This window comes from Embiotoca jacksoni, unplaced genomic scaffold (assembly GCF_022577435.1).
Source record: "Embiotoca jacksoni isolate LCO1_2020_lvr unplaced genomic scaffold, fEmbJac1.0.p SCAF_29, whole genome shotgun sequence".
NCBI lineage: Eukaryota > Metazoa > Chordata > Actinopteri > Embiotocidae > Embiotoca > Embiotoca jacksoni.
Genome location: NW_027185380.1, coordinates 609,232 through 634,829, shown reverse-complemented (window position 1 = coordinate 634,829; position 25,598 = coordinate 609,232). Strand labels below are relative to the sequence as shown.

At 44.8% G+C, this 25,598-nt stretch overlaps 1 protein-coding gene across 1 annotated transcript in view; it reads left to right on the top strand.

Moving 5' to 3' along the window:
- jag2b (jagged canonical Notch ligand 2b) overlaps window positions 1-24,061 on the top strand; it is a 45,506-nt gene extending 21,445 nt beyond the window's left edge. The window contains 23 exon segments of the mRNA XM_069161714.1: window positions 2-203; window positions 1,191-1,251; window positions 4,016-4,146; window positions 6,044-6,163; window positions 6,495-6,608; window positions 6,883-6,996; window positions 9,095-9,208; window positions 9,556-9,602; window positions 9,713-9,886; window positions 13,633-13,795; window positions 13,906-14,067; window positions 14,599-14,712; window positions 14,822-14,935; window positions 15,198-15,311; window positions 15,755-15,871; window positions 16,294-16,321; window positions 16,946-17,031; window positions 17,862-17,975; window positions 18,076-18,191; window positions 19,442-19,702; window positions 19,820-19,951; window positions 20,391-20,541; window positions 20,904-24,061. Coding sequence (XP_069017815.1) covers window positions 2-203; window positions 1,191-1,251; window positions 4,016-4,146; window positions 6,044-6,163; window positions 6,495-6,608; window positions 6,883-6,996; window positions 9,095-9,208; window positions 9,556-9,602; window positions 9,713-9,886; window positions 13,633-13,795; window positions 13,906-14,067; window positions 14,599-14,712; window positions 14,822-14,935; window positions 15,198-15,311; window positions 15,755-15,871; window positions 16,294-16,321; window positions 16,946-17,031; window positions 17,862-17,975; window positions 18,076-18,191; window positions 19,442-19,702; window positions 19,820-19,951; window positions 20,391-20,541; window positions 20,904-21,433 — 3,279 coding nt within the window. The 3' untranslated portion in view covers window positions 21,434-24,061.
- The last annotated feature ends 1,537 nt before the right edge of the window (window positions 24,062-25,598 follow it).

Here is a 25,598-nt window from a genome sequence, read left to right as displayed (position 1 = left end):
CGACCACTGGCAGAACATCCTGCACGACGGGCCGGTGGCGCGCCTCGTGTATCGTATCCGGGTGCGCTGTGACGAAAACTACTACGGCAACAAGTGCAACAAGCTGTGCGTCCCTCGCGACGACTACTTCGGCCACTACCGCTGTGAGCCCTCGGGGGCGCAGGTGTGTCTGGGCGGCTGGATGGGGACGGACTGCAGGACAGGTGAGCTCGAAATCGCATCGTCTGAACACTTCACCGTGGGATGTCACGTGGCATCAAACCTTGTCATGCATTTTTTTTTTTTTTTTTTTTTTTTTTTGTATTAGTTTTCACACGATGTTATTATTCCCGTGTTTTAATAGCTCAACCAGTTTCTCTCTTCTGCAGCCGTTTCTTCAATAATTCTTCAATAATTTTGCTGATTTTAATGGTCAAGGTTTATTTTTTTCTGATTTTCTAACATTTCCTGATTCGAGCTTCTCAAATGTGAAGGTTTGCTGCATTTAGATAATGATACGATTTATTTGGTTTTGGACTGTTAATGTCATCATAGGATTTTTTTTTTTTTTTTTTTTTGACATTTGAAAATCCACTAGATTAGCCAGTTAATTGAAAAGTATTTAATAAACACGTGATTAAAAATGATCATCGGTTGTCGCCCTATTTTATAACCCTAAAACTACATTTTGTAGATCTTTTTAATAATTTTATCCCGATTTATAAATGAACAAAAGAGTGCACGGCACTGCAGCATAAATATGCATGCGTGTTACAAATGCAGCATGCTGATGTTGTAGCGTACAGCCACGGTGTTGGGGTCGTGCTTGTGGGTGGTGTGGGTGGTGGGAGGGGGGAGGGCCTCAATAGATCATCCAACTGACCTTAGCAGACGAAGGGTGAAAAGAGGAGGGGAGTGCACGGGGGGGGGGGGGGGGGCCCAGCTTGTTTTTAAGAGGGGCTAGTGTTGTACACGCCGGCTATAAAGTTGCCCTTTCCTCGCCCACAACCTCGTTCGGGGTGCCGTGAATTCTCACGTCTTGTTGCACTCGTTAGAAAGAAGGCAAACAAACCAGCTTCTCCTCCTCCCCCCCAGTTTACCGTGTTGCCTCCTCGTACCCCTCCTTTTGTAATAAATGTAATAACGTGTCAATCAACATGGCTGAACATTAACTTTTTAAATGGTTTCCTTTTTTTTTTTCTTCCTCTCAGCGATCTGCAAGCAGGGATGCAACCTCCTACACGGCAGCTGCGCCGTCCCAGGCGAATGCAAGTAAGATTAGTACAAATGTTGCTTTCATGTACAGAACGACGTACAGTAACTGTTGCACCCTCTGCTGCTTTGCATTTAGATCACCGTCGTATCGTGCATGCGGTGTGTTTTGTAATGAAAGTAAGGCTGTGTACTAAACCGGACCCGACTGAATTGTTTAGGGAACATCAGTAAATAGTTTTTGTCTATTGTCGGCCTGCTCGTGCGGCGTTAGGGGAACGTCAAAAAAAATTGTAGCATCTGCCGTCAGCCTGCATCTGAGGCATTTAGGGAACATCGGTATATTGAGGCATCTATTGCTAGATTGCGTGTGAGGCCTGTAGGGGACACCTGTCCATTTTTACCTTAATGTGAAATGTAAATTTATTTTTGTTAAAATTTGATTTAAAAAAAAAAAAAAAAAAAAAGTATCATTGAGGAAGTGCAACTGAAGTCAAGGTTCTGGTAATGGACAATTTTGGAACGATACCCAGCCCTAAATATAAGGTGGTTTCTGTAACAGCTGGAAACTCAGCTGCGGCAGCGTTGTGTTTCTCGGAAATGATTTCAGTAGAGAAGGTGAACGTGTGCAAGAATGATGGATTTTGGCTTCCAAACAGAAGCACGTTCACTTGTCGAAGCCTGTTGGTTTCTTTTGTGTCAGCCTTTCCTTCCCTCGTGGGCATCTCAGAAGAAAAGGGCAACGCCGCGCCTGCCTTCTTGTATTTTTAGCTGCCCGAAATCCTCCTCAGAATACCAAGCAATCTCACCAGCTCTCCGCAGCCCGGACCGAAGAAAAGGGGTCTTGTCGGCGTGTGAATCTGACCACCGCAAACGTGCTGGGAATGGTCAGATCTCCCTCCCCGTCCGCATTGCGGTCCCTCCTTGAAGGGCGAGGGGCGCGAAAAGGAAATGAATATCCCACCGTGTTATGTACATTTCCCAAAGTGGAAATGACCGATAAAGTCACGTTGGGTGTCCCTACCGGTCCAGGTTTCCAGGATGTGGAACATCCCGTCGTCATTTGTAAAAAAAATAAATAAAAATAAATAACTCTCCCACCTGCCGGATGGACGGAGACCCCCCCCCCCCCCCCCCCCGTTATTAAGGAAAAGGGGTTTTGGCCGAGAGCCGAGGAATGAAGGGATGACCAGATGAAGGAAACTGCTTCACATTTTTTGTTGTTCCCGTGAGCAGACACCTCTTCATTCATACAAGATGTCGAGTCACAGTCAACAGGAAAAGTGACTTGAATAGAAGAGGAGCGGTACGGAGTCTTCCTGCACTGGCATGAATTTAATGATGCCTCGGGTCACAGAAAGCTGTAAACTAATCCCTTAGCATTTCCTTTCATTCTCTGTATTTCATCACTGTTTTATGGGCTTTGTTCCATGTCACGCCTGTTGTTAGGCTGCAGCGTGCAGGCTTTTTTTTTAATTTTTTTTTTTTTTTAGGCCACAGTAGACCTGTCCCGACGTATTTCCAGAGAAGTTCTATCTTGTCCGCTCGGATGTGCAGTGTAATTCGACATTTTGCAAACTTTGCGTGTCAAGATGTTGGACTGCGCCTCAGAAGATATATTACACCTCGAGATGTTTGGTGACTCACCATTGTGTCAATATGGACAAAATTCAAAGCACGCTTTCAAAGACACTTTCGACGCCCTTCGGGCGCGTAGAAAGCGGTAACCGAGTCTCCCTGCCAAAAGTTCTGTTAGTGTTGTTGCTACATTGCTGTCAAGCCCTCCCGAAGCTAATCATATACAGCTATAGAAGCATGCCAAGTATTCCCCTGATGCCTCCTCCCCCCCACCCTCCTCCCCCCCTCCCGGGCCTGAGAATGGCAGAGATTTCCGAAGGGCCTCGTCCCTCGGAGAGGCAGCGGTGCCGTCTGCAGGAGGCTCGAAAATAGCCGTCGATTGACGAGACAGCTGGCTCGACGACACCGCAGCCTCGGAATAGCCGGGTACCGTCGCGGGGGCTGCGGGCGGGAGGGGAGGGCGCGCATGTTCACCGTGCGGTCGCGCTGCCCGGGACACCCCGCCCGCCCCCCCACACCGCTGCACCTCGACTCCCCAGACTCTGACCGGAGCGCGGGAGCCGGTGGAAGTGTTCTTAACCCCTCCTGCCCTGGAATGTCACCCTCCACTAAGATTAGTCGGCGGGAGGCCTCGAGATTCGCGGCCGCAAGAGCAGATGCGCCGTTAGCATGCAGCCCGGGTCCTGAATCGGCGCCTGACGGATGGTGCTCTTCTTATCGCGGACTTCAGGTCGTTTGTCGTGATTTATAATTGTGCATGAAACGAGGTCAGTTTTGAAAACTTCGGCGGTCCGCAGCAGCTCCTCGGTGGGATTAAACGGTTTAAAAATGTAAAGAAGAAGGTTTATCGGCTCCAAGAAGTCAGGAAACGCACAAGATAAAGCCTCCTATCAGGTTTTATTGACTTTAATTGGAAATTGTGAACCAACTTACTCCTTTTTTTAAAAAAATTTTGCACAACAAAAACGAATGTGGGTGTTTTTCATAATTTTTAAGGTCAATGAAACTGATCTGTTTGGGATGTTAAGCTTGCTGATGTTTTGACCATAATTTCTGCCCTTAATCGGAGCGTATTAAAGACGCATCTATCGGTGGTTTTTAATGTTTTGTAAGAGTGATTGAAGAGAAATAAAAACAAGGGCCAATCAAGCGATCCTTCAAAGATCTGTCGAAAGAATTCAATCGGGATGAATGATTTATGGTCGCGGTGTTTTTTTTTTTTCCTTGTCTTTTTTTTCTTTGACAGGTGTAACTACGGCTGGGCGGGCCAATTCTGTGATGAATGCGTGCTTTATCCTGGATGCGTGCACGGAACCTGCAACATCCCCTGGCAGTGCAACTGCGAGAGGAACTGGGGCGGCCTGCTGTGTGATAAAGGTATGAAGAAGTTTGTTATTTAATTTCATCACCTCCCACGCAGGACCCTGGCAGAGCGCCTGCATCTCCCCTCCGGCTACAGTTATCCGTGTTTGATGAGTAATAAGTGAGCAAGATACTCGGACCAGAGGTGCCAGAGAAATAGGTTTTGAAGAAGAAATGTATCTCCATGTAAAATAGTAACACTGCTCTATCTTTAGCTGTTGTTGTTGAGCAGTTAACTTTTTTTTTTTGACAGCTACAGAAATCAGAGCATCTTTAATCTCAAACACATTTTTTTTTTTTGCCACCTTAACGTGCTGCTGATGCATATTCAGTTAAAAATTTGTTGTTTTTTTATCTTAACCAGTCACTCGCAGGTCACTGACGTGATTAGAGCTGAAACTATTCATCGAATACTCGAGCATTAGTCAGCAAGTTTCTTTGCGATTTTCCATTAACTGACAAACATCTCCAGGTTGCAGCTTTTTAATTTTGTAGATTTGCTACTTTTCTTTGTCTTAGCTGAAGCAACAAAAAAACCAACACATTTTGTAATCCCCTTTACTCTTTAAGGACTTTTCTTAATTTCTGAACATTTTTAGATCTAAAATAAATTTACAGTAAAGAAATTGTTCTTTGGGGACTCTTTGGGTGGCTTCAACCTCACCTGGTTCAGTTAAGAAGGTTGTCCATTGGGCCATTACAACATTCATTTTTTTATTGTGATGGTGGCTTTATGATCTTTGTCAGGTATCAAGAATCTATTACTACAGAAAATAATCCCCTACATTATTTGCTGCTAAAAAAATAATTGTTAGTTGTAACCCTGTTAAAGTCATTTTAGCAGATTTTAGTCATCGTTTTGTGTCAAAAACTGAACTTAATATTTGGAAAACAACATTCAAAGTTTATAAATGTATTGCAAGTAGTGACCAAAATGAGAAGATCTGAAGTAAGTTATTATTCTCCCTCTTAGTTTTGTCTCAGGATTCATTTAGAGCTTTTTGCATGTTGTTGTTCCGTTATCACGATATCATACAAGGTCTGAATCGCCTTTACTGGCCATCCTGTCCGACTGGAGAACGGCAGCAGATAGTTTTACTGGCTGTGTGATCCGAGCAGCAGCAGGGACACCTGATCCCCCCCCATCCCTTCGTCACAGAGGGCTCTTCAGGGGATGAGAAACGGGTCCTGAGATCCCCGGTGGAGACAGATCCCTGCTCATTTATTTACCAGGCTTAAGGGGTGACCTGGCTTTTAGCCTGAGGCTGCTGTGCAGGGATCAGTTAGGGTTGAGTATATTTTTTTGGGGGGAAAAAAAAAAAAAAAATCTAATAATGAAGAAGGAAATAAAAAAGGAGGGGAAAAAAATAAATATATATGAATTCAAAAATAAATGGGACAGTTTTACGCAGATCTGAATAGAAACTGCGGGAGAGACGGCTCTGAATGCGAAGCGCTCGGTCGTATCCTGTAAATACAGTACAGTGCTTGTCATAACGCAGTGCAGCAGAGTGGTTGAGAAAAACACTCCGTGTGCTTCCTGTCGAAGCGGACAGCTGGTGCTCCGACGAGCTTCTGGGAACTCCGGCAACGGCAGGACCAAAACGGCAAAGAGCTGAACGCTCGACGTCGATCCACTCGGAGGAATCTGACAGCACGGTTACATGTCTGCTCCGCTGGTTTTATTTTTTTAAAGTGTATATAGATGATTCTATCTCCGTTTGTTATGACGTCATCACCTAGAAGATGCTTCTACAGGAAAACGGGTTTTAAATCACGAGTTCTCTCCTAATCACTCCTGGTCTTTGTTGTCTGGATCAACTGACTTGTGACATAACTTCCTTGCGTTGCCCTTCGAGTCAATGAAGTTGATGAAAACTCGTCTCTAAATCTGCCTCCCGTTCTCCTGCAGATCTGAACTACTGCGGTCGCCACCACCCGTGCGTCAACGGAGGAACCTGCATGAACACCGAGCCGGACGAGTACCACTGCGCCTGTACGCAGGGCTACTCGGGGAAGACCTGTCAGATCGGTGAGAGGGAGTCCAACCTGCTCTCTATTAAAGTCCACAATCACTGTGGAGTTGTTCTTGTGACGGTCCTTCTTCCACGTACACTATATGTTCTTCCTTCTTCATCTCTGTCAGGTCGAGTCTTCCTTTTTTTTTTTTTTTTTTTTTTAGAAATTCATTAGAATTAAAGTTCCCGAGTGATCATTTGGAGATTGCAGGGACATCATTGAAAGTGTAGAAGAATTCATTAAAGTGACACGAAACGATTAGAAAAATGATTATAGGTACAGAATATGAAAGACTTTTTTCTGTCTAACTTTTTAATTTTCATTCCCCCCCCCCCCCCCATCAGCCGATCACGCCTGTGTTTCCAGTCCCTGCGCCAACGGCGGTACCTGCCACGAGGTTTCCGCGGGGTTCGAGTGCCAGTGTCCGCCAGGGTGGGATGGTCCGACCTGCGCCAACAGTGAGTCGCTCGCGCTACTTTCGAACGCGCCTCCACGCTCGTCATCGCATTGGCATCGTTTAATCTTTCCTCCTCTCTTTCTTTTTGAACTCTCTTTTGATCTGGAAAATCCGTTTTTTCTTTTTTTTTTTTTTTTTTCTTCTCCAAATGAGTCGCTTCTGCTCCTCAGATCCTCTTTATTCATCGGTTCATCAGTGCGTTGTATGTCCAACGCCTTTCTTTTTAATTGTGGCCTTTAGTTAGAAATAAGCAGAGAGCGTTTGTTTTTCCTCAGATCTGGACGAGTGCGTCTCCGGTCCGTGCGCTCATGGAGGAACCTGTGTTGACCTGGAGGACGGCTTCGAGTGCACGTGCCCACCACAGTGGGAGGGGAAGACCTGCCAGATAGGTGAGTTTTCAACCCTGGTGTAAATACACACAAATAGCATTCCTGGTTTTTTTTGTTTTTGTTACATTTTTGGCAAGCCGGCCTTTATTTCCGCGGGGAGATGTGTGTTTTTCTGCGCATTTCCCCGTTTGTTCCCGAAGACAAATAACAAAGCGGCCTCTGAGCGCCGGCCACGGCGTCGCTCGCTCAGGATGACGGTATTTTTGGATTAAAAACCTGCAACCTGAGTACCGTGGCCGGAGTACAAGCCGTCGATACCTTGGATGAGCTGGCAGCTGCCCGCGGCGCGGCCCATTTTCCTCAATGACTTTATGAGCTACTAGTGTGTCTATATCCGGCTGTTTGTTTGTCGCTGGCGGTGGCACTCGTTTCTATATCCCGATGAGCGGACGTGACCAGCGTGAAGCCAGGAAATGGATTACGACCAGTAAACAAAGTCGGTGTGTGTGTGTGGAGGGGGGAGGGTGGGGGGTTAAAGGCAGGAAAGAGATCCCGAGTGTCATCTTACCAGCTCAGATCTCAGTTTACAGGCAGCTATAGGCCTCCTGTGTTACCTGGCGATCTGTGTGTGTGTGTGTGTGTGTGAGAGAGAGAGAGTTGGGTTTCAGAGAGAAGACAGGTGTGTGAGTGTAGCAGGACTCCCCGCAGACTGACCCCCCCCCCCCCCCCCCCCCTCCTCCCGCCACACACACACACACACACACATACACACACCACCCTTTTGATGTGTGGAGGTGGTGAATGTTTGCGAGTGAAACTCTTCTCTTTGCACTCATTTAACCTGCGTGAACACATGAAAACGTTGCGCGTCAGCTGCTCCGTGGGGAAGCCGTGACGGTGAGTCTCTGCACACGATGGAGCCGACGATGAAAACCATTTCTAAAAATAGGGGTCACGAGGAAATTCATTTGAATGTGTTGAAGTTGATTCGTTTAATCTTTGGTGGCTTCTTTGTCTTTATTGGACAGCTGACTGTGGAGATGTTTTTTCCTTGCTGAGCAGCAATGAAAGGATAGTAACACAAAAAAAGGCAGTTTTGTGCTAAAAACACAGACGTTTGGAAGATATCCACTTGATTTTTTTTTTCGTCGAACACTGACTGCTCAATATTGGCTTTGGTTAAACTTTGGATTGTATTTTTACACATTTGAGGACAGCAGATTTTGTCCTCCCATGTCCTTCACCGGTTTGGGAAACGTATCTCTCAAGCAAAATCAAGGAAATAATAAATACAAAAAGTCTCAAAGAATTCACTTTACTGTTGTAGTGAATAGAATAAAAAAACGATGTAAATATACATATTAGGGAAATATTAAAACATCATGCTGGAGGGAGAGCACAGCAAAGGGGTGGTTAAAAGTCATTTTAGCCTGTTTTAATTATAAGCTTTATTAAAAAGGTAAATTTTAAGCTTAGTATTGAAAATGGAGAGCAGAGGAGGAGCCAGATGACTAAATATTCTGCCTCTATGTCTGAAGCTGGAAACTCTGAACTATAAGCGAGCCTGGACACTGAACTTTCTGTTGGGTTTAAAGGCCGCTAAGAGATCTTTAATGTAAGATGGAGCTTGATTATTATGGGCTATTTTGAAAAGGAAGAAGGTTGTGTGGGATGAAGAAGAAGAGGGTATTTCTGGATCTGCTGCATCAAATTTGATACTTTGAGTCCATCATCAGTTTCACTTTCAGAAAACAGAGTAACTCGGAGGAGACGGATTAAAAAAAAAAAAAAAAAAGAAACGATGGACACAATCAAAGTAGCAGAAGTGGAAATATCTTGACTTCTAGTCTTTCAAATATACTAAAACCACAGTGAATTACTGCATTTCTTACAATGCAACGATCATCTGACTGTCAGAAAGTGCAGCAACCAGTTTATCATGTTTCAGAGAGAGTTGAGGTATTTCAAGCTCCTTTTGCACTTTTTGACTCCAATAATGTTTAATTCCGCAGCAGCTTTGGTCACAGTTTTAATTTTCCTTTTTGTGTAAATCGGGCTTCAAACAATGGATTTCTGGTGTCTTTTCTTTCTCCCTGTCCTTCCCTTGGTTTGTTTGAACTGATGGACTCGGTCTCCTTCTGCCTTCCTGCCTTCACAGATGCAAATGAGTGTGCAGGACAGCCCTGTGTGAACGCTTTCTCTTGCAAAAATTTGATTGGCGGATATCACTGCGACTGTTTTCGGGGATGGTCCGGACAAAACTGTGACATCAGTCAGTATTTCTTCCTCAAAGTCACTTCTAAAATCGCTCTTCTTCCACTGGCGAACCTCCTCTTCTGGCTACTTTCAGATGCCTCCTCTCACTTCCTGGACACGCAGCCTCCCTCTACTCACTTTCCCACATGTGGCAACTCGTTTCTTTCTCGTCTTGGCAAACTGAAACTCCAGCTCTGACATGCATGCCCAGTTACAATCTATACAAGTCTATCTGGCACTTTCTTTGCTTCACTAGTTATTTCTTTTCCAAAAATTTAAACTTAATCTGTGCTGTTCCCTCATTGTAGTCTCGACCTAATACAGGATTAGGGATTAATTGATGTGTTTAATTTTTTTCTTCAGACGTCAACTCCTGCCGCGGTCGTTGCCAGAATGGGGCGACATGCAAGGTGAGGATGTTTCCTAGTTGAAATAAGACACGGTGGAAAATGCGGTTGAATTTGTGGATGTTGGATGTTGCGCCCTTTTGACTCTTTCCTTTCCGTCGTGTCGTCTTCAGGAGGGCTCGAGGGGCTACCACTGCCAGTGCTCTCCGGGTTTCGTGGGCGCTCACTGTGAAATCCAGAGGAATAAATGTGACAGCAGGCCGTGCCAGAACGGCGGCCAGTGCCACGCGGTGTTGGACGGCTTCGTCTGTGAATGCCCACCGGAGTTCGCCGGACAGCTTTGTGAGGTGAGTGTCATGTTTCACGAGTTCCAGCAGTGAACGGTTACCGAGCGGCAGTAGCGGTGGCGGTAGGTGTTTATATATCGCTGTGGGGACCCTAAGGGACACGGAAAGGGCCGAGTGCCGTGCCAAACGTTCGATACCTGTTCCTGAGCGATACGGGGTTTTTTTCTTTTTTCCCGATGGCAATTTTATCAAATCCATTTCAGCAAAAGAAAAATGACATCACACATTACGGTACAAATCTTAAGTTCTCATGCATTTCAGAGGGGGAGAGTGTAACCCAGGTTGTTTTTCTCTAGCTACAATTAATTCCCTAAATGTCTCGCATGCAAGTTATAACTAGATGCTACAATTTTCCAATGTTCCTTTAACGCCTCACATCCGATCGGTAGATACGAGCTCACCAGCGAAACAGTTTGACATGAAGTTGGATGCTAAAAAAAACATCCTGATAAAACAAATCGGTTCACGACTAAAGATGCGATCGTCATGGAGATGAACGAGAGAATATTATCACATATGTACAGAGAATGTTCCCCTGGATAGCAGCTTTCATTGTGTGCGTGTTGAGTATCAGTTTGTTATTATTCACATAAAAGCAGCGTATTCAGCTGGTTTGGTGGAGCTCGGCTATGTGAACAAATGTTAGAGACACACTTTTATTTTGTCAAAGTAGTTTCTGAGAGGAAAAAGGGGTTCGAGACCCCCCGCCCTGAATTATACACCAAGTGACTTTTGCAATTACAAAGCATGCGACCCGACAAGTCCACTGCAGCCAAGTCGGTGCTATAACCCGCCCTAATGTTTGTGTATTATTGCATGTCTCAAAGCCAAAGCCCGGTTTTCATCGGAAACTTCTGCTGCAGTTCATATTTTCATCCCGTACACACATTTCCTATCCGTGTCCTTGCTGCAGCCTTTCATGTATGAAGTGTGTGTTTGAATGTAGGTTAGCAGTGAGGAAACCGACACTTCACTGCATCTCTGGGGCCCTGAATGGAGGACATTGCTGGTCAGGAGCCAATCCTGATTTAGCATCTCTACTATAAATACGAGCCTCTCTGAATGAGGTGACGCTGGATTTCTGTCCGCATACTACACAGCTCTGATTGCCTGCAACGGCACGGTGTACATTCCAAACTACGACGCCTCCAGCGTCGTATTTTTATGATTAGTATCTCCTCTCCAGTCCATAAAAGTTTGATTGTGTAAGGCTGGTTTTTTTTTGCGATCTGATTCATGTCTTCAGAAGATGAAAAAAAAAGAAGAGAACAATCCCAGTGGAGAAGCTCAGGATGAGACACATTTACTCAGTAGTAGACATGCTTGCATTAATAATGTAATACCGATTTATAAATTTTGCACGTCCTGTGTTTCCCGCATAGAATTTGTTTTGGGAGTCAACCCAAAAAATATTTCGTTTGCGTTTTTAGGCACACTGTCTGCGCGGCTCTCGAGTGATGGCTCCACCTCTGAAATATCTCAACAGCTATTTGCACAACATTTCATGGGAATCAATCAAACATTCATGGTCCCCGAATGATGTGTAATAATGATTTTTTTTTTTCTTTTTTGAAAGAAATAGCAAATGGAGTTTGCTCAGTTTTGGGGAATTTACAGGAAATCTTTAAGATAGTAGATATATAAATACATGGACTAACATTTATATTATTTATATAATGTAATCAAAAGCTCCAGAATGGCTTATGGGTTTATTGCTAAGAATAAACCTTGAATTATATTGGGCTAAGCTGTTTCTATTTTTTTTTTTAAGCATCCACTGTAGCTGTTGTTTGAGAAAGACGGACTAAATATGGACCAGAATAAAATAACTTTATTTGGAGGAGTTTATTTGTATGGAGACGAGTCTATAGCGTGAACTTGAGATATATGGTCCGTTAAATGAAATTTAACAATCGGTGCAACTTTAGGTTACAGAGATAACCCCGGTTCTCTGATAACGAGTGAGGTGTCAGTATGGTCGCAGCGACGGTAGCTTTAAACACTTCTCTAGAAACCACGAATTCCTGCGCTGAAGAAGTCAGGATTTTGTGCACGAGCCAGAAAAAGATTATCTGCCCGTTAGCGGTCGTATCGAGAAATAGATTTCGGAGATGCCGGTCAAATGTTTTTTTTACAGCGACTCTATCAAACTCAATGGCAAGTGGCAAATAAAGCACAACAGAGCTCCAATGCAATGTAAAATCATGTTTAAAACTACATAGTCAATGATTTACACTGAATTTGGCATTTTGTTTGAAATATTCTACAATATTTGTTTTGGAAAAGCCAAGTAACATCCTTTTAAATGATATATATATATATGCACTAATGAAATGTCCATTTTTATTGCAGAATTTATTTTTGGTTCTGCAATGTGGACATTACCCTCTGAAATGAAACGTCTCTCGTGCTGTGAGCAGTGCGAGCGGGGACATTAATGTGCCGAAGATTTATCGCCCTCAGACACGATCTCCCCGCCACACGTATGCAAACGGTACCTGTTCCTGGCACTTGTGGTAAAATAAACTACGCGTGACCACAAACTTCACCGACCCTGTCGCCCCCTGCTCGACCTCCCCTGCTCAGCACCTTAAATGGCGAAGGGTTGCACCCCACAGTTTATGCACCGTCGTCCTCTGTTTACATAAACGGAGAGATTTTTCTCTCCAACCTTTTTTGAATTGCTGCTTGTAGAAATGGGAGAAGATGTCACTGTGGCCTTGAGTCGCGTTCAGAAGATTTATCTTTATTATATTCACTGTGGCTCTGCATGATGTTGGACCAGAGTCAATATTTGTCCTCATAATGGATTCTCTTTCTTTTGCCTGCTCAGTGTGTGTCTCTCTGTCTCCTCTGCGAGGCTTCCGTCTCAGAATAATCTTACGAGATTAAGCGGGGCAGTGATGTAAAACCGAAAGCGTGGATTCCCTTGATGAGCTTAGCAAAAGTTTCTGAGGCTTACTTCGCTCGTCCACTTACCTTCGATTTGTTCTGAACACCAGCGGTGCCTTGAGCCAAGATAAGCTGCTCACCTCCACAGACTTTAGCTTTCTATTCTCCGTCGCTGCTTCGGCTTCACTCGCTTCAACGTCCTTGTCTTCAGTAGTTTAGTGTTGTGAGGATGTTAAATCTGAAAAACCCTCTGGCCTCCAAATTTTATTCGCACATTTGTGAATTGTTTTTCACGTCATATCAGATTTCAGCCGCTTTCTCTGGATAAGTATGTGTAAAAAAAAAAAGGCGTAGTGAAACCTTTAATAGATTTTTGACCATTGTATGGCAACACAAGTAGCTTTAAATGAAGTCCATGTGGACCAGCATTTATTTGGACTTGTGTGTTGTGGGAAATTGGTGAAGTCCGCTATTAAAATATTGAGCCTTTTAGCTTCTTTCTTCTTTTTTTTTGGGGTCTCCATTAACTTTTGAAGTAAACATCTGGCTTTTGAGTCGTTCCTGCTTTGTGCTGGGCAGGTAGTGTGCCGTCATTCATTAAAGCTTTTTATTATTTTCATTTGCCGAAGACGGTTACGTGTTGGTTGGTAAGTTGTCAGCCAAAGAATAAAGCAATGCGCAGAAAGATGCTAAAACAACCTGTGAAGCTGATGGACAACATTTTTGAGTCATCTCGGGTGTTGTTACTACCAGGAAACAACGGAGGTGGTATTTTAGAATTTCACTTCTTTGGTTTGACCTTTTATATATTTTTGCCTTCATTGTAATCTCCTGTATTTCTTCTCCTCCCATAGATCTCTAGCTGGTCCCCCTCCGATGCTTGTGATTCGAACCCTTGTGAGAATGAGGCCGGGTGCCACAGCATGGAGGAAGACTTCTACTGTGCGTGTCCCGAAGGCTTCGAGGGAAAGACGTGCGAGCGGCGCAAAGAGAGCTGCCAAACCAGCCCGTGTCAAGGTGACCGCAAAGAGATCCACAGTGATGAAAGCGGCGCTGAAACAAAACCAGTGTCCCAAAGAAGAGGAAGGAATTTGAATCGTGTTTATTTGACCGTTTTCTTCTTGCAGTGATTGACAGCTGCACTGTTGCTGTAGCAACCAATGACTCGGCCGGAGTGCGGCACATTTCCTCCAACGTCTGCGGTCCGCGAGGGCGCTGCATCAGCCAGCCAGCGGGCAACTTCACCTGCGTCTGCGGCCCGGGTTTCAGCGGCATCTACTGCCACGAGAGTACGTAGAGTTTCCTGAGAGAGCTGAGCTGTGACACGTGAAATATCATATCTACAGCTGAAATCAAAAAGTGAAAAGTCAGGCCCAAAAAAAAAAAAAAAAAAAAAGTTGGTCTTGCTTTCAAATAGATTTTTGGATTATTTAAACTTGTCTACTTTTACTTTGCACAGTTTTTATATCAAAATCTTTTTCCTATTTTAAGCCCCTAATTTTGCATTTAGGAGTTCATAATACGCCATTAAAAGATAGAAAACAGATAATATTGTCTTAAACCAATACGAACTTTAAAATTTACATGCACATAGTTGCAGGCATGTATGATGCTATATAATCACACTGTTATCATTTACAGATACATTAATAAACACATACAAATCTACTCAGAGACTGCATGTTAGTGTTATTAAACATTTATTTAGTGCTCGTTAAGTCATTATTAATGCCGAATGCGAAGGGTTAAAATAAAACACCTGCCGAGTGAACACGCGGCGCATTGTCCTTCCAACGTTTCCTGTTTTCTTGTGATGTCAGATATCAACGACTGCGTCAGCAGCCCCTGTAGAAATGGAGGAACCTGCATCGACGGCGTGAACTCGTTTCAGTGCTTCTGTCCGGACGGCTGGGAGGGTAAACTCTGCGACCTCAGTGAGTTCTCCGCCTCCAAAACATGCAGATACTCACCTTCATAACGAAACCAAAGACCTCCGCGCCAGAATAGAAAAATGTGTTAATAAGTCCTGAAAACGTTCCTCAGATGTGAACGAGTGCCGACACAACCCCTGTAAGAACGGCGGCCGCTGCGTCGACCTGGTGAACGACTTCTACTGCGAGTGCGCCGACGGCTGGAAGGGCAAGACCTGCCATTCCCGTGAGTCCCGTCGACTGCGCGTTAATGCGCGCGTTAATGTTCGGAGCTTGCCGTGGCCCCAGCTCTCCTCATCTAAAAGAAGTCAACATGATGTCTATACTTCATTTTTTTTAAGTTCGATTTTTTTTTTTTTTTTTTTTCCCTGATGGTACAAAGTGTCAGATGAAGATGGTTCATGTGTTTTTCTTTATTCTTTTTTTTCCCTGATGGTACAAAGTGTCAGATGAAGATGGTTCATGTGTTTTTCTTTATTCTTGGCCAGGCGAGAGCCAGTGTGACAAGACCACCTGCAGTAATGGAGGCACCTGCTACGACCACGGGGATGTCTTCCGCTGTGCCTGCCCGCCTGGTTGGGAAGGAAACGCGTGCAACACAGGTGAGGCATATGTGATATATACCAGTGGTGCTCAACCTCAGGAGCTCCATGTTTCCGTCGTCATTAAGTCGCAAACCAGCACAAATAATACAGTAATACACAATGAAGAGCAAATAGGACTTTATGAAGGCAGATTTATCTTGAGCTACAGGTAAAAACTTTCACGGGACACGTATATCCTTCAAAATAAAAGCATGGATCCCAACTTACTAGCTCTGAACCACTGCTGTATACAGTATAACTGTTCAGAGAAGCTAATGGTTGATGGTGTTGCTTACAGTTTTGCTTTAAGAGTTAAAATCCAAAGAATTTCAATGCAGTTGCATCGTTTTTTTTTTTGTTTTTTTTGCAGAAGCCCTGTTGCTATTTTAGATTTTAACAGTCTAAGTGCACCTCTGATGTTTTTTTGTTTTGTTTTTGACTCATCCTCTCTCTCCCCACAGCCAAGAACAGCACATGCGCCTCCAGTCCTTGTTCCAACGGCGGGACGTGTGTGGGAGGAGGAGACACCTTCACCTGCATCTGCAAAGAGGGCTGGGAGGGTCCCACCTGCGCACAGAGTGAGTTCATTCGGCATGACTTTGAATATAACTGCGCTCTAAGCTATAATTATTAAGAATAAATACCCAATAAGACCCACATGCTCCTCAAAGATTGTTGTTCTTTTAGTAATTATTATGATGTGACTGTTTTTTGGGTGATTTTTGGTGACATTATGTTCTGTGGGGATGTTTGAGAGTCCAAGACCTGCAATATCTTGGAGCTTTAATGACACAATTAGTAAGTAGTAGTACGTAAGTAAGTAAGTAAGTAACATGAACAAAGTGGGTTTCCGAGGCTGTTTCCCTTGTAATGCTGTGACCAGTTAAAAAGATTGGCTTTATGACATTTGGAGGAAATAATACCGGTGACAAAAAGAAATTGAAACGACACAAACATGGGACAGCGAAAGCTCAACATTTCTTTTGTTTCTCCTCAACAGACACAAACGACTGCAACCCTCATCCATGGTATGTACCGTCTCTCGCGTCGCACGCTCTTCTGGTGCGGCCAAACCTTTCCCACCATCTTTTAATTATTTTTTATTTTTTATTTTTTTTTAAAAGCCGCATTTAGCCGCGTCTCCACACTTCACACAGACACCGTGCAGGCTGGAGGGGGTGAAGGGCCGCTGAAAGCGGTGGAAGTTGTCCTTAAATCAAGCCTCAAAGGGGCATCTCACAGAGGGGGGAGGGGGGGAGAGGAAGAAGGGGGGGGGGGGGTATTGAATAGGACAGTGAGACGTGGGAGTTTTGTGGGGAGGACAAGAGTCCCACCTACCCCATGGTGGTGAATGCAGGTGGGGGGGTGGAAAGGTGGAGGGAAGGGATGCAGGGGGGAGGGCGTATGTGTCCATTCTTCCAGTGCGACCTGGGGGGAAGCTCGGCTTTGAGGAGGCACGATGAGAGGAGAGGAGGGGAGGGGCTGGACACGCCTATTAGCATCTGAAAGGTGGAGGCTTGTATTGATGAGCTGAATTGAGCTTTGTGACCCCCACCGCACACACACACACACACACACAAACGACGAGGCTGGAAAGGATGTACAGCTCCCATCTGATCTTTTTTTTTGTATTATTATTTCTCTCCTCTCAGTTACAACGGTGGTATCTGTGTGGACGGAGTCAACTGGTTCCGGTGTGAGTGCGCCCCCGGTTTTGCCGGACCGGACTGCAGAATCAGTGAGTGATGATATAACGCGTGTTTTTGATGCAAAAAAACAACCTCGGAAACACCTGAAACGAAATCCCTGATCCGATGCCGATTCACGGAGACCCTGAGGGTAGCCATGGCAACGCAGTATGATTAAGAGGATGGATTGATGGAGCGAGGAAGAATTAAGAAAAAAAAAAGGAAAGGAAAGGGGACAGGGAGGTGATGGACACACTGACACCCAAATGCAAGGCCGGGACTCCGCCCTCTCCCTTTTTCTCGGTCCTTTAACGCCCCGGGGGTCAGAGGTCGTCCCTCCTCCATACTCACACAGTCACACATTCACACCACGGAAGACAAATTACCCAGTGACCCCGAAATTCTTCTTCTCCGCTCTGCTTTGTTTTGGCCGGATAGCGTTCACCTTTTTTGTCAGGCCTGAATTTGAGAATCCTCATCCCGACCGTGTTCATGCGAAATCTGGGCGACAATGGCCGAGAGTTCCCACTGATCTCAGAGGCTCAACCCGCGTTGGGATTTTCATTTTTTTTGGGGGGGGGGGGTTTGACTGACTGGTATTTCAGTCAAGAGGCGGCGAAATAAATCTGTGGAGTCGTAGATCGATTAGGAAAGGATATTGAGAAGTAAAAAAAAAAACAAAAAAAAACACTAGTTGTACAATTTATTTATTTATTTCTCTGACGTTTTTGCTCTTTTTCTCTGGTAGTTCACCAGCAGCTGTACGAGTTCTCCCACGTCACCGAGCCCTTTTTTTTTGTTTGTTTGTTTGTTTGTTTGTTTGTTTTTCGCCGAGATTCGCGTCCGAGTTAACCTTGCCGCTCTGTTCTCTTCTCGACAGACATAAACGAGTGCCAGTCCTCGCCGTGCGCCTACGGCGCCACCTGCGTGGACGAGATCAACGGCTTCCGATGCGTCTGTCCGCCCGGTCGAACGGGAGCCCGGTGCCAAGACTGTAAATACGCCTCCGCGCGCCCAACCTTCTCTGTCCGCGTCTCAGTCCCGACCCCTTGTTTGCACGGTCAAACGTTTCCTCTCCCTGTCTGCTTCCGCAGTCGTCGGCGTCGGAAAGACGTGCCGCTACGCCGGGCTGCAGTTTCCGCACGGCAGCCGCTGGGAGGAGGAGTGCAACGGCTGCCGCTGCACCAACGGCAGAGTGGACTGCAGCAAGGTAGGAGACGCCTGCCGGACACGCCGCGGTGGAATATCGGCCGCTTTATGCGATCTGTCTTTTATTTATTTATTTTTTTTTTTATTTTTTTTTTGGGGGGGGGGGGCGATTATAACGGCGGCTAACAAGCCCGGTGACGACAGTTTGTTTACATGTGAAACCAGTCGCTCGTCGGTCTTTATCGCAACCTACGAGCCGCAAATGTGAGAAAATAGTCGTTTTCTACGCGCTTACTGTTGTTTTCTAGTTAAGAAAATGGTCTTCCTGTTCCTTACTGTTTGTATCACGCGTCCGCCATGTGTACGTTTAAAAGTGGTTGCATATCGACTCAAAATTGATTACGCTTCATGTATGAATTAATTCATGCTGATGAATATAATGGTACTCGTGTCTTCTTTTGATTTAAGCCATTATTCATTGTTCTGAGATGGTTACAAAGTCAGGTAGAAAGGACCAGAAACCGCAGAAAGGAAATAAGAGGAAATAAAGGCGTTAAGATCAGAGACTAGTATTTCATCTTTATGTAATTTTGTTGTTGTCCTTGGGTCAAAATGACCCGTAGCTGTGTTCAACCAATTTCTATTTTATTTTCATATTTTTTTGGGGATCATTGGTGACAAGGAGGCTGTGAGGGTTTCTTTTAAAGAATGATGACCGATGATCCCAAAAAATATAGAAATAAAATAGAACTTGGTTGAACACAACTGCGGGTCATTTTGACCCGAGAACAACACGAGGGTTAAATGTCCCTCATTTGAACTTTAAATTTGTTTTTCGAGTGTGTTTATATTATCATTCACATTACAAAATTGATATAATGATCAATTAGTGTGTGACAGTAATAAACTGAGTCAATAAGGTATTTTGTAAACTAACAAAATAATTAAAAAAAAAAATTATTAGTGATTTGAGTCATTTTTACAGCAGAAATGTCAAATTTGATGGTTTTGTTTCTTTCTGAAACTTTACGTATTCCAACTAAATATTTAGTTTCTTTGAACTGTTGTTTGGCCAAAACAAAACAAAAAAATTGGGAAATCGCGTTGGACGATTGTCATGTTTTTTTTAATGAATTGAGAAAATTGTGTAAAAGATGAATCGGTAAATTAAAAACACAAATGTAAACGAGATTATAGGAACATGTGAAGGTTAAGGTGATGCCACAAACTGGGAAAGGGCGCCGTAAATATATTCTCGGTTTGCGGTGTATTATACATTTTGCCCCCCCCCCCCTCCCCGGTTGACGCCAGGTGCTGTGCGGCCGCCGTCCCTGCCGGCTCGCGTCTTCGGGCCCGGACCGGAGCCCGCAGTCCTGCCCGGCCGGACGCGAGTGTCTGGAGCACAGCTACTTCACCTGCTTCTCCCCGCCTTGCCATCAGTGGGGGGTTTGTTCCCTGGCCGGACCGCCGCCGCCTCCGCGAGCGACCACCAAGTGTCAGCCGAACAGCGGCCATTTGGACAACAGCTGCGGCCGCGTGACACTTGTTTTCAACAGAGACAAAGTCCCACCGGTGAGTCGCCGTCATCGCGCGCACAAATCGTTGCTTCCCGTCGTCTCGAGCGGTTCTGGTTGTTGTGTTGTTGTTGTTGAACAGCGTGTTTTTGTGTGTGTGTGTGTGTGCGCGCAGGGAACAACAGTGGAGAATATCTGCTTTGAGCTCAGGTATCTTCCCGACACCCGAAGCCTGGCGAAGGACCACGCCCTCCTGCTGCTCTGCGACCTGTCCCGTTCCAATCAGGACGCCGTCGCCGTCGCTATCGTGAGTGAGCGATCATCCCGTCGCCGACTGGTTACGTTCTCCACTTCGGCTGAGGTCGTTAGTTTTTGCTTTTCCAGGTTTTGGCTGCCGCAGTTTGAATTCGTTTGGAGATTTAAACTTTTTTTTTTTTTTTTTTTTTTTTTTTTAAATACAGCAAGCACCTGTTAAACAACACAACCTAAATTTGTTTAAATCTAAATTGGTTGGGTATTTTGTGTCGCGTAAAGTACAAAAATGAACCATTTTGTGAGTGCAGGCTGTGCAGTAAGAAGTCAACGGAGAAGTTTTAAGACGTTCACGTATTGTCCATTTTTTTGCAGCCGCGTTGAATACGACGTAAATATGCCGCATGTCGTTACCCGACTTCAGGTCCGTTTCCAGCTCGTCGTCTCATCTCTTCTCCGCCGCCCGTTTGGTTTTTTTTTGTTTTTTTCCCCAGTCGTTCCAGCCCGAGGACCTGTCGGACCACAGCCTGATCCAGGAGGCGGCAGGCGCCATCGTGGGCACCTTGTCCAAGAGGCACAACAGCACCATAATGCTGGCGGTCGTCGAGGTCAAAGTGGAAACGCAGGTCGTGTCCGCTTCAGTGGGTGAGTCGTGGTTTGTTACTACGAGTGTCGATCCTCAAAAACCGATTCGATTTGTTGTATTTATTTTTATCACTTTTTTTTTTTTTTTTTTTTTTAGAACATTTATTTTAGTTTTCACTGATACGGGAAATAGTGAGTGAAAGTACGACGAAAGTCGTGCTGCGATGACGTGATAAACCCAAAATCTCGCTGACGATATAAACAAAGTTTTCTTTCCTTCAAATTCGATGCGCGTGGCGGTGTGATGTCACAGCCCACCTTTCCGTGTCCGATTTTGCCATTTGCCCCCGCTCCCGCTGATTTTTTTTTTTTTTTTTCTCCCCTCTCTCCGTCTCCCGCCTCGTCCGCCTCCGTGTCCCCAGACTACCTGGTGCCTCTGCTGTGCGTCCTCCTCTGCCTGCTCTGCCTCTTCTGCATCATCGTTTGCGTTTGGTGGACGCGCAAACGGAGAAAAGCGCGCGAGAGGACGTCGCGATCGGCCGCCGACGACAGCGTGAACAACCAGTGGGAGCCGCTGCGGCTGGTGGTGGGATGTGAGCAGCAGCAGCAGCAGCAGCAGCTGCTGAAGGAAAGCAACAGGGAGGCCGAGCAGGAGCGCAAAAAGCTCATGGGCCCCTCGTGTCGGACGTGTGACGAGGGGGAGGAGGAGGAGGAGACGGAGGGCGAGCTGGAGGAGGAGTGCGGCGGGGCGGAGGCGGGGAAGCAGCTAGTTTATAAGTACTCGAAGACTGCGGTGCAGTCCGGTGGGGGAGTGATCTGCACCCTGCACAGCTCCAGCTCACCCCTCAAAGCGCCCCACCGGACCCCAGGCTACAGCCCCAAAGACAACCGCTGGAAAAATGTCAGTGCCGTCTTGACTGGTCAGAAAGACCTCAGAGACCATTGTGTATAAGAAATTTAACGAAAGTACTCGCGATGTCGGAAGCAAGAGAAGCTGCGAGGCAGCGATTATTCTTAGTTTTGGACTACTTTTGGAAAGGGAAAAAAAAAAATAGGCTTTTTTTTTGTTTGTTTTTTTTTTTTTTGTTCTAATAAGCCATTCTTTGCTTTGTTTTCATGTTTTCGTCACTGTCACCTGAAGTGATTTTTTTTAATTTTTTTTTTTTGGTTGTTTTTTTAAATTTTGTTTTGGATTCAGGAGGCTCGAGCACAGTGAACGTCCTTTTTTTTGTTGTTGTTGTTTTGCTTCTGTTCTCTTTTATTTTTCTTTAATTGTGTACAGAAGGAGAAGAAATGTAACGACGTTACGGGAGGCAAAAGAAGCTCTCTGCAAGTTTTTTTGTTTTGTTTATGGAATTGTACCATTTAAGAAACGGTGAATCGTTGAAATGGAGCGGGGGGGGACATGTATAAAGTTTTTTTGTTTGTTTGTTTACAGATAATTAGGATTTTGTTAAACTGTCAGTTGGCTCCTGTTCCGTGTCTGTGGGGGCAGATACACGGTGAATGGGGGACGGTGAGGGGAAGGGTTTTGAGGGAAATGGAGAGGGACCATCCCCTTTTGCTCCGTCTCCTTCCAGCTTCGCCCACCGATCCCGCCTGTGGCCGTCATGCGCCAGCCTTACCAAAACACTTGGCCTGGAGGGGAGAGGGGACAGAAACCCCAGTGCCTACTATGTGGCCTTCCATTTTTGTTCTCCTGTCTCTCAGTTGTCTCGGCTGAAAGCTCTGTTTGAGGATTTTTTGCAGTATTTGAGTTGGTAGCAAGTGCCTTTCTGAGAGCTGTGTTCAGGCTCCAAGTCGCGCTGCCCAGTTTGACCTCCTTGTTCTCAAATCTCAAAGGGATATTGTGTACATTAAGAGTTCAATTTCACAGCAACGCCATTCAAGGTATTTGATCAAAACAGAAATGAATACTCTGTACATACGTGTAAATACGAAAGGAGTCGCTGTGTATATTTGAAATAAGTAACTTAAAGACAAGTCACACATTTTTATTATTATTATTGTTGTTATTATTATTATTATTATTATGATTAATATTATTTTTATTTTTTTTACAATGCCATTCCTTTTATTTATGCCAGTCGAAATAGGCAGGTTTTATAACACTTACTATTCAGAGTCCCACAGTTAAGAACTTTTACAATGAGGTACCACTTATGAAGGAATTGCTGAAGGGTTTATAAATGGTTTGTCGTCGACGCATTTATCTTCTTTTTGTGTGACAAGCAGTTGGGATTATTTTATTTCAGTGTTTTTTTTTTTTTTTAGTTATGCAAAGAAAATCACTGATGCTTTTCAACATTCAGATAATGTCATAATATCCATTTTGGGGTCAAAATAACACTAAATTTATATATTTAATGGTAATCTGGCTAAATGCAGGCCAACAGTAATACATCTAGTCGGGATCTTTAGCGTCTTTAACACTGCATATTTTATTATATTAGATTTTGCCAGATTTAAGATGGAATACCAACCAGTCATCAGTAGAAAGCAGGAAGCATGGCCTGGATGTTTTATCGAGGCAAATAGAGCCTTCATTTTCTCTATTGAAGAAAACCTCCATTCTCAGTATTACGTTATTTGTCTCTATATTTACTTACCACTTCACTGTAAAACAGAAACCGTCTTAAATGGGCATATTCATGGAAAATGGACATCAAAACTATATCCAAAAATGCAGAAAAAGAACATGTTACTCTTACCCTTCTGACCTCTCGTCCAATCAATGAAGTCATTGTGCGGTTTTGCCGTTTACTGCTAACGGAGAGCACCTACCGGGACTTCACAAAATAGGGGTGTGGCCAGAGGTGCAGCCTAGCGCAGAGTTGTTTTTTGTTTCAATTAAGTTGAATTTACTTTCCAGTATCACCGGTTTTAGTTGCTCAATCAAGATTTGGTAATTAAAGAAAAAAGATCAACAGTAGCTTTCGGTGGGTAGTGTTCAAAAGCTGCCAACATGATTGCCTTAAGTTTCCAAACCATTTCTAAACCCATCACAAACCCTTTTCTTTCAGGTGCCTTAATGTAACGAGTAATGCATTATTTGTGTTATCTATGGTCATCTTTTTATGTTGTTGGTTTGTTTTCACTGTTTAAAGGAAAGTAACTCTTTAAAACATTGTGTGGTGTATTGTGGCGTGTTCTATTCGCCTGAGTAAAGCACTCTCCTCTTCTCAGCTCTCGTGGAGATTTCTGGAGTAAAAACACTGACGGAGGGTTAATACAAAAAAACAAAAAAAACAAAAAAAACCGCAGTCCACCATGGCAGTGTTGAGTGTTATGAATGTTGATGTTAGTAGGTCAAATGTGGACATCATGCATTAGCTTCATGTTTGGTTTCAAGGCTTTAATGAAGGGAACAATGTTTGCAGATGCAGATTCTTTTTTCTTTTTTTTTTTCTGTCATGCAAATGTTTTTTTTTTTTTTTAAGTTACCAACTCAGTTTAAAAATGACAAAAGTTTTACCCCTTTTCATATCTTGTCATTGTCTCAAAACGCCATTGTATTTCTGTAAATGGGACAGCAAAATAAAGAATTAAAAATGCATCACTGCTGGTGTTAAAAGCTGAATATGCATATTGTATACACTTTATTGTACAAGGGACATAAGTTAATTTTGTACAAAGTAAAAAAACAAACAAGAGTTTCCATTCTTTCAGTGGATGTTTCATTGTTCTAAATAATCATCCCACTTATTTATTAAAACAGTTTTGACACTTCGTGATCGCGCTTGTAATATTTGGTTTGCAACGCAGAACTCCGAAACTGATGAGCTGGACGTTCATGCGTCAAAACATGTTGACGTTGTGAAGAGGGCCTCTAAACTCGCAAACCAATTCAAACTGGAGGTCGACTTGGCCCCTTACTCCGGAGCTTTCGACCACATCGCGTGGCCTTCGTCGGCAGACAGAACTGGCTGACGTCTCCTCCGTACCCCCCCGTTACTGTTGGCACCACGGCCAAATGCAGCGAGCTTTTTTTCTTCTCACTCCAATTAGTGGCGGTGCAGCGGTCGGCACTTTCACCTCTCGGGAGGGGGAGGTGCAGGGTTCGAGCCTCGGCCGGGTCACCACCTCGGTTCAAACCTTAACTGGGGGCGAGGGCCTTTCTGTGTTCTCCTGCGAGGGTTCCCTCCGGGTGCTCCGGCTTCCTCCCTCCCTCCAGAAACGTGCAGGTAAATAAAACTAGAACTACGACATGGGTGGACTAGTTTAATTTCAACTGTGTTGACTTCTTATTCTTTGTCCTTCTTTCTGTTCGCACGTCCGAGCAGCTCAAAGTTGACCCTCCGCCTCTTTAACTGTTGCCGTCCACCCAGGAGCTGCAGCCTCCCTGCAGCCCTCGCCCTGGTCTGTGTGGGCTGAGGAGGGCTGTCGGACGGATCGATCCAGTAACCTCGCCAGCCCCGCCCGTCACTCTCGCTCTCCACCGCGCCAATAGAACCTCGTCTCCTGTTCTGGGCCGATCCATTCTCGGCCAACGGGAGGCTGGCGTGATCATCCCAGCCGCGTGACGATGTGAATGTTTCATGAGGAACGTTTTGGTGTCGGGGCGAAGCGGCGCGGTGGTGGGGTGGGACACTTTTTCCTCCCGACTCCCACGGGCACGCCTGGCTGGCGCTAATGGGACCTTCCCTTGTCGGAAAGGCCGGATCAACTTACACAGCTTTGTGGAAGTGGTGGTGTCATCGGACGGCGGGGGCGGGTTGATAATGATATATGAATTTATGGATGACTGTATCATTCCTAAGAAGGGTTTGGTCAGTCTGAGCTTTGTCAGATCCTGTAAATGGGATGTCGTGGATATCAATACCTTCTATATCAGAACATGGGGTTTCATTTCTGCAGAAGTGATTCATGTCCTTTGTTTTAGGTGATTGCAGTTTGTTTTTGTGCTGAATGATACTTCCTGTGGCTCATTTCCTTATCGGTCGACTTCAGCACCTGATCTCACCGATGTTCAGATCTCTAATCGGGTTACCAAATCTTGTGGAGAAACTTAAAACGGAACAGCGGAGGCTCTTATGGAAACATATCAAAGTGTCGTCAAACGTTCTTCAGGTGTTCGCATACTTTTGACCATGTTGTGTGTTACGGCGACGAAATCC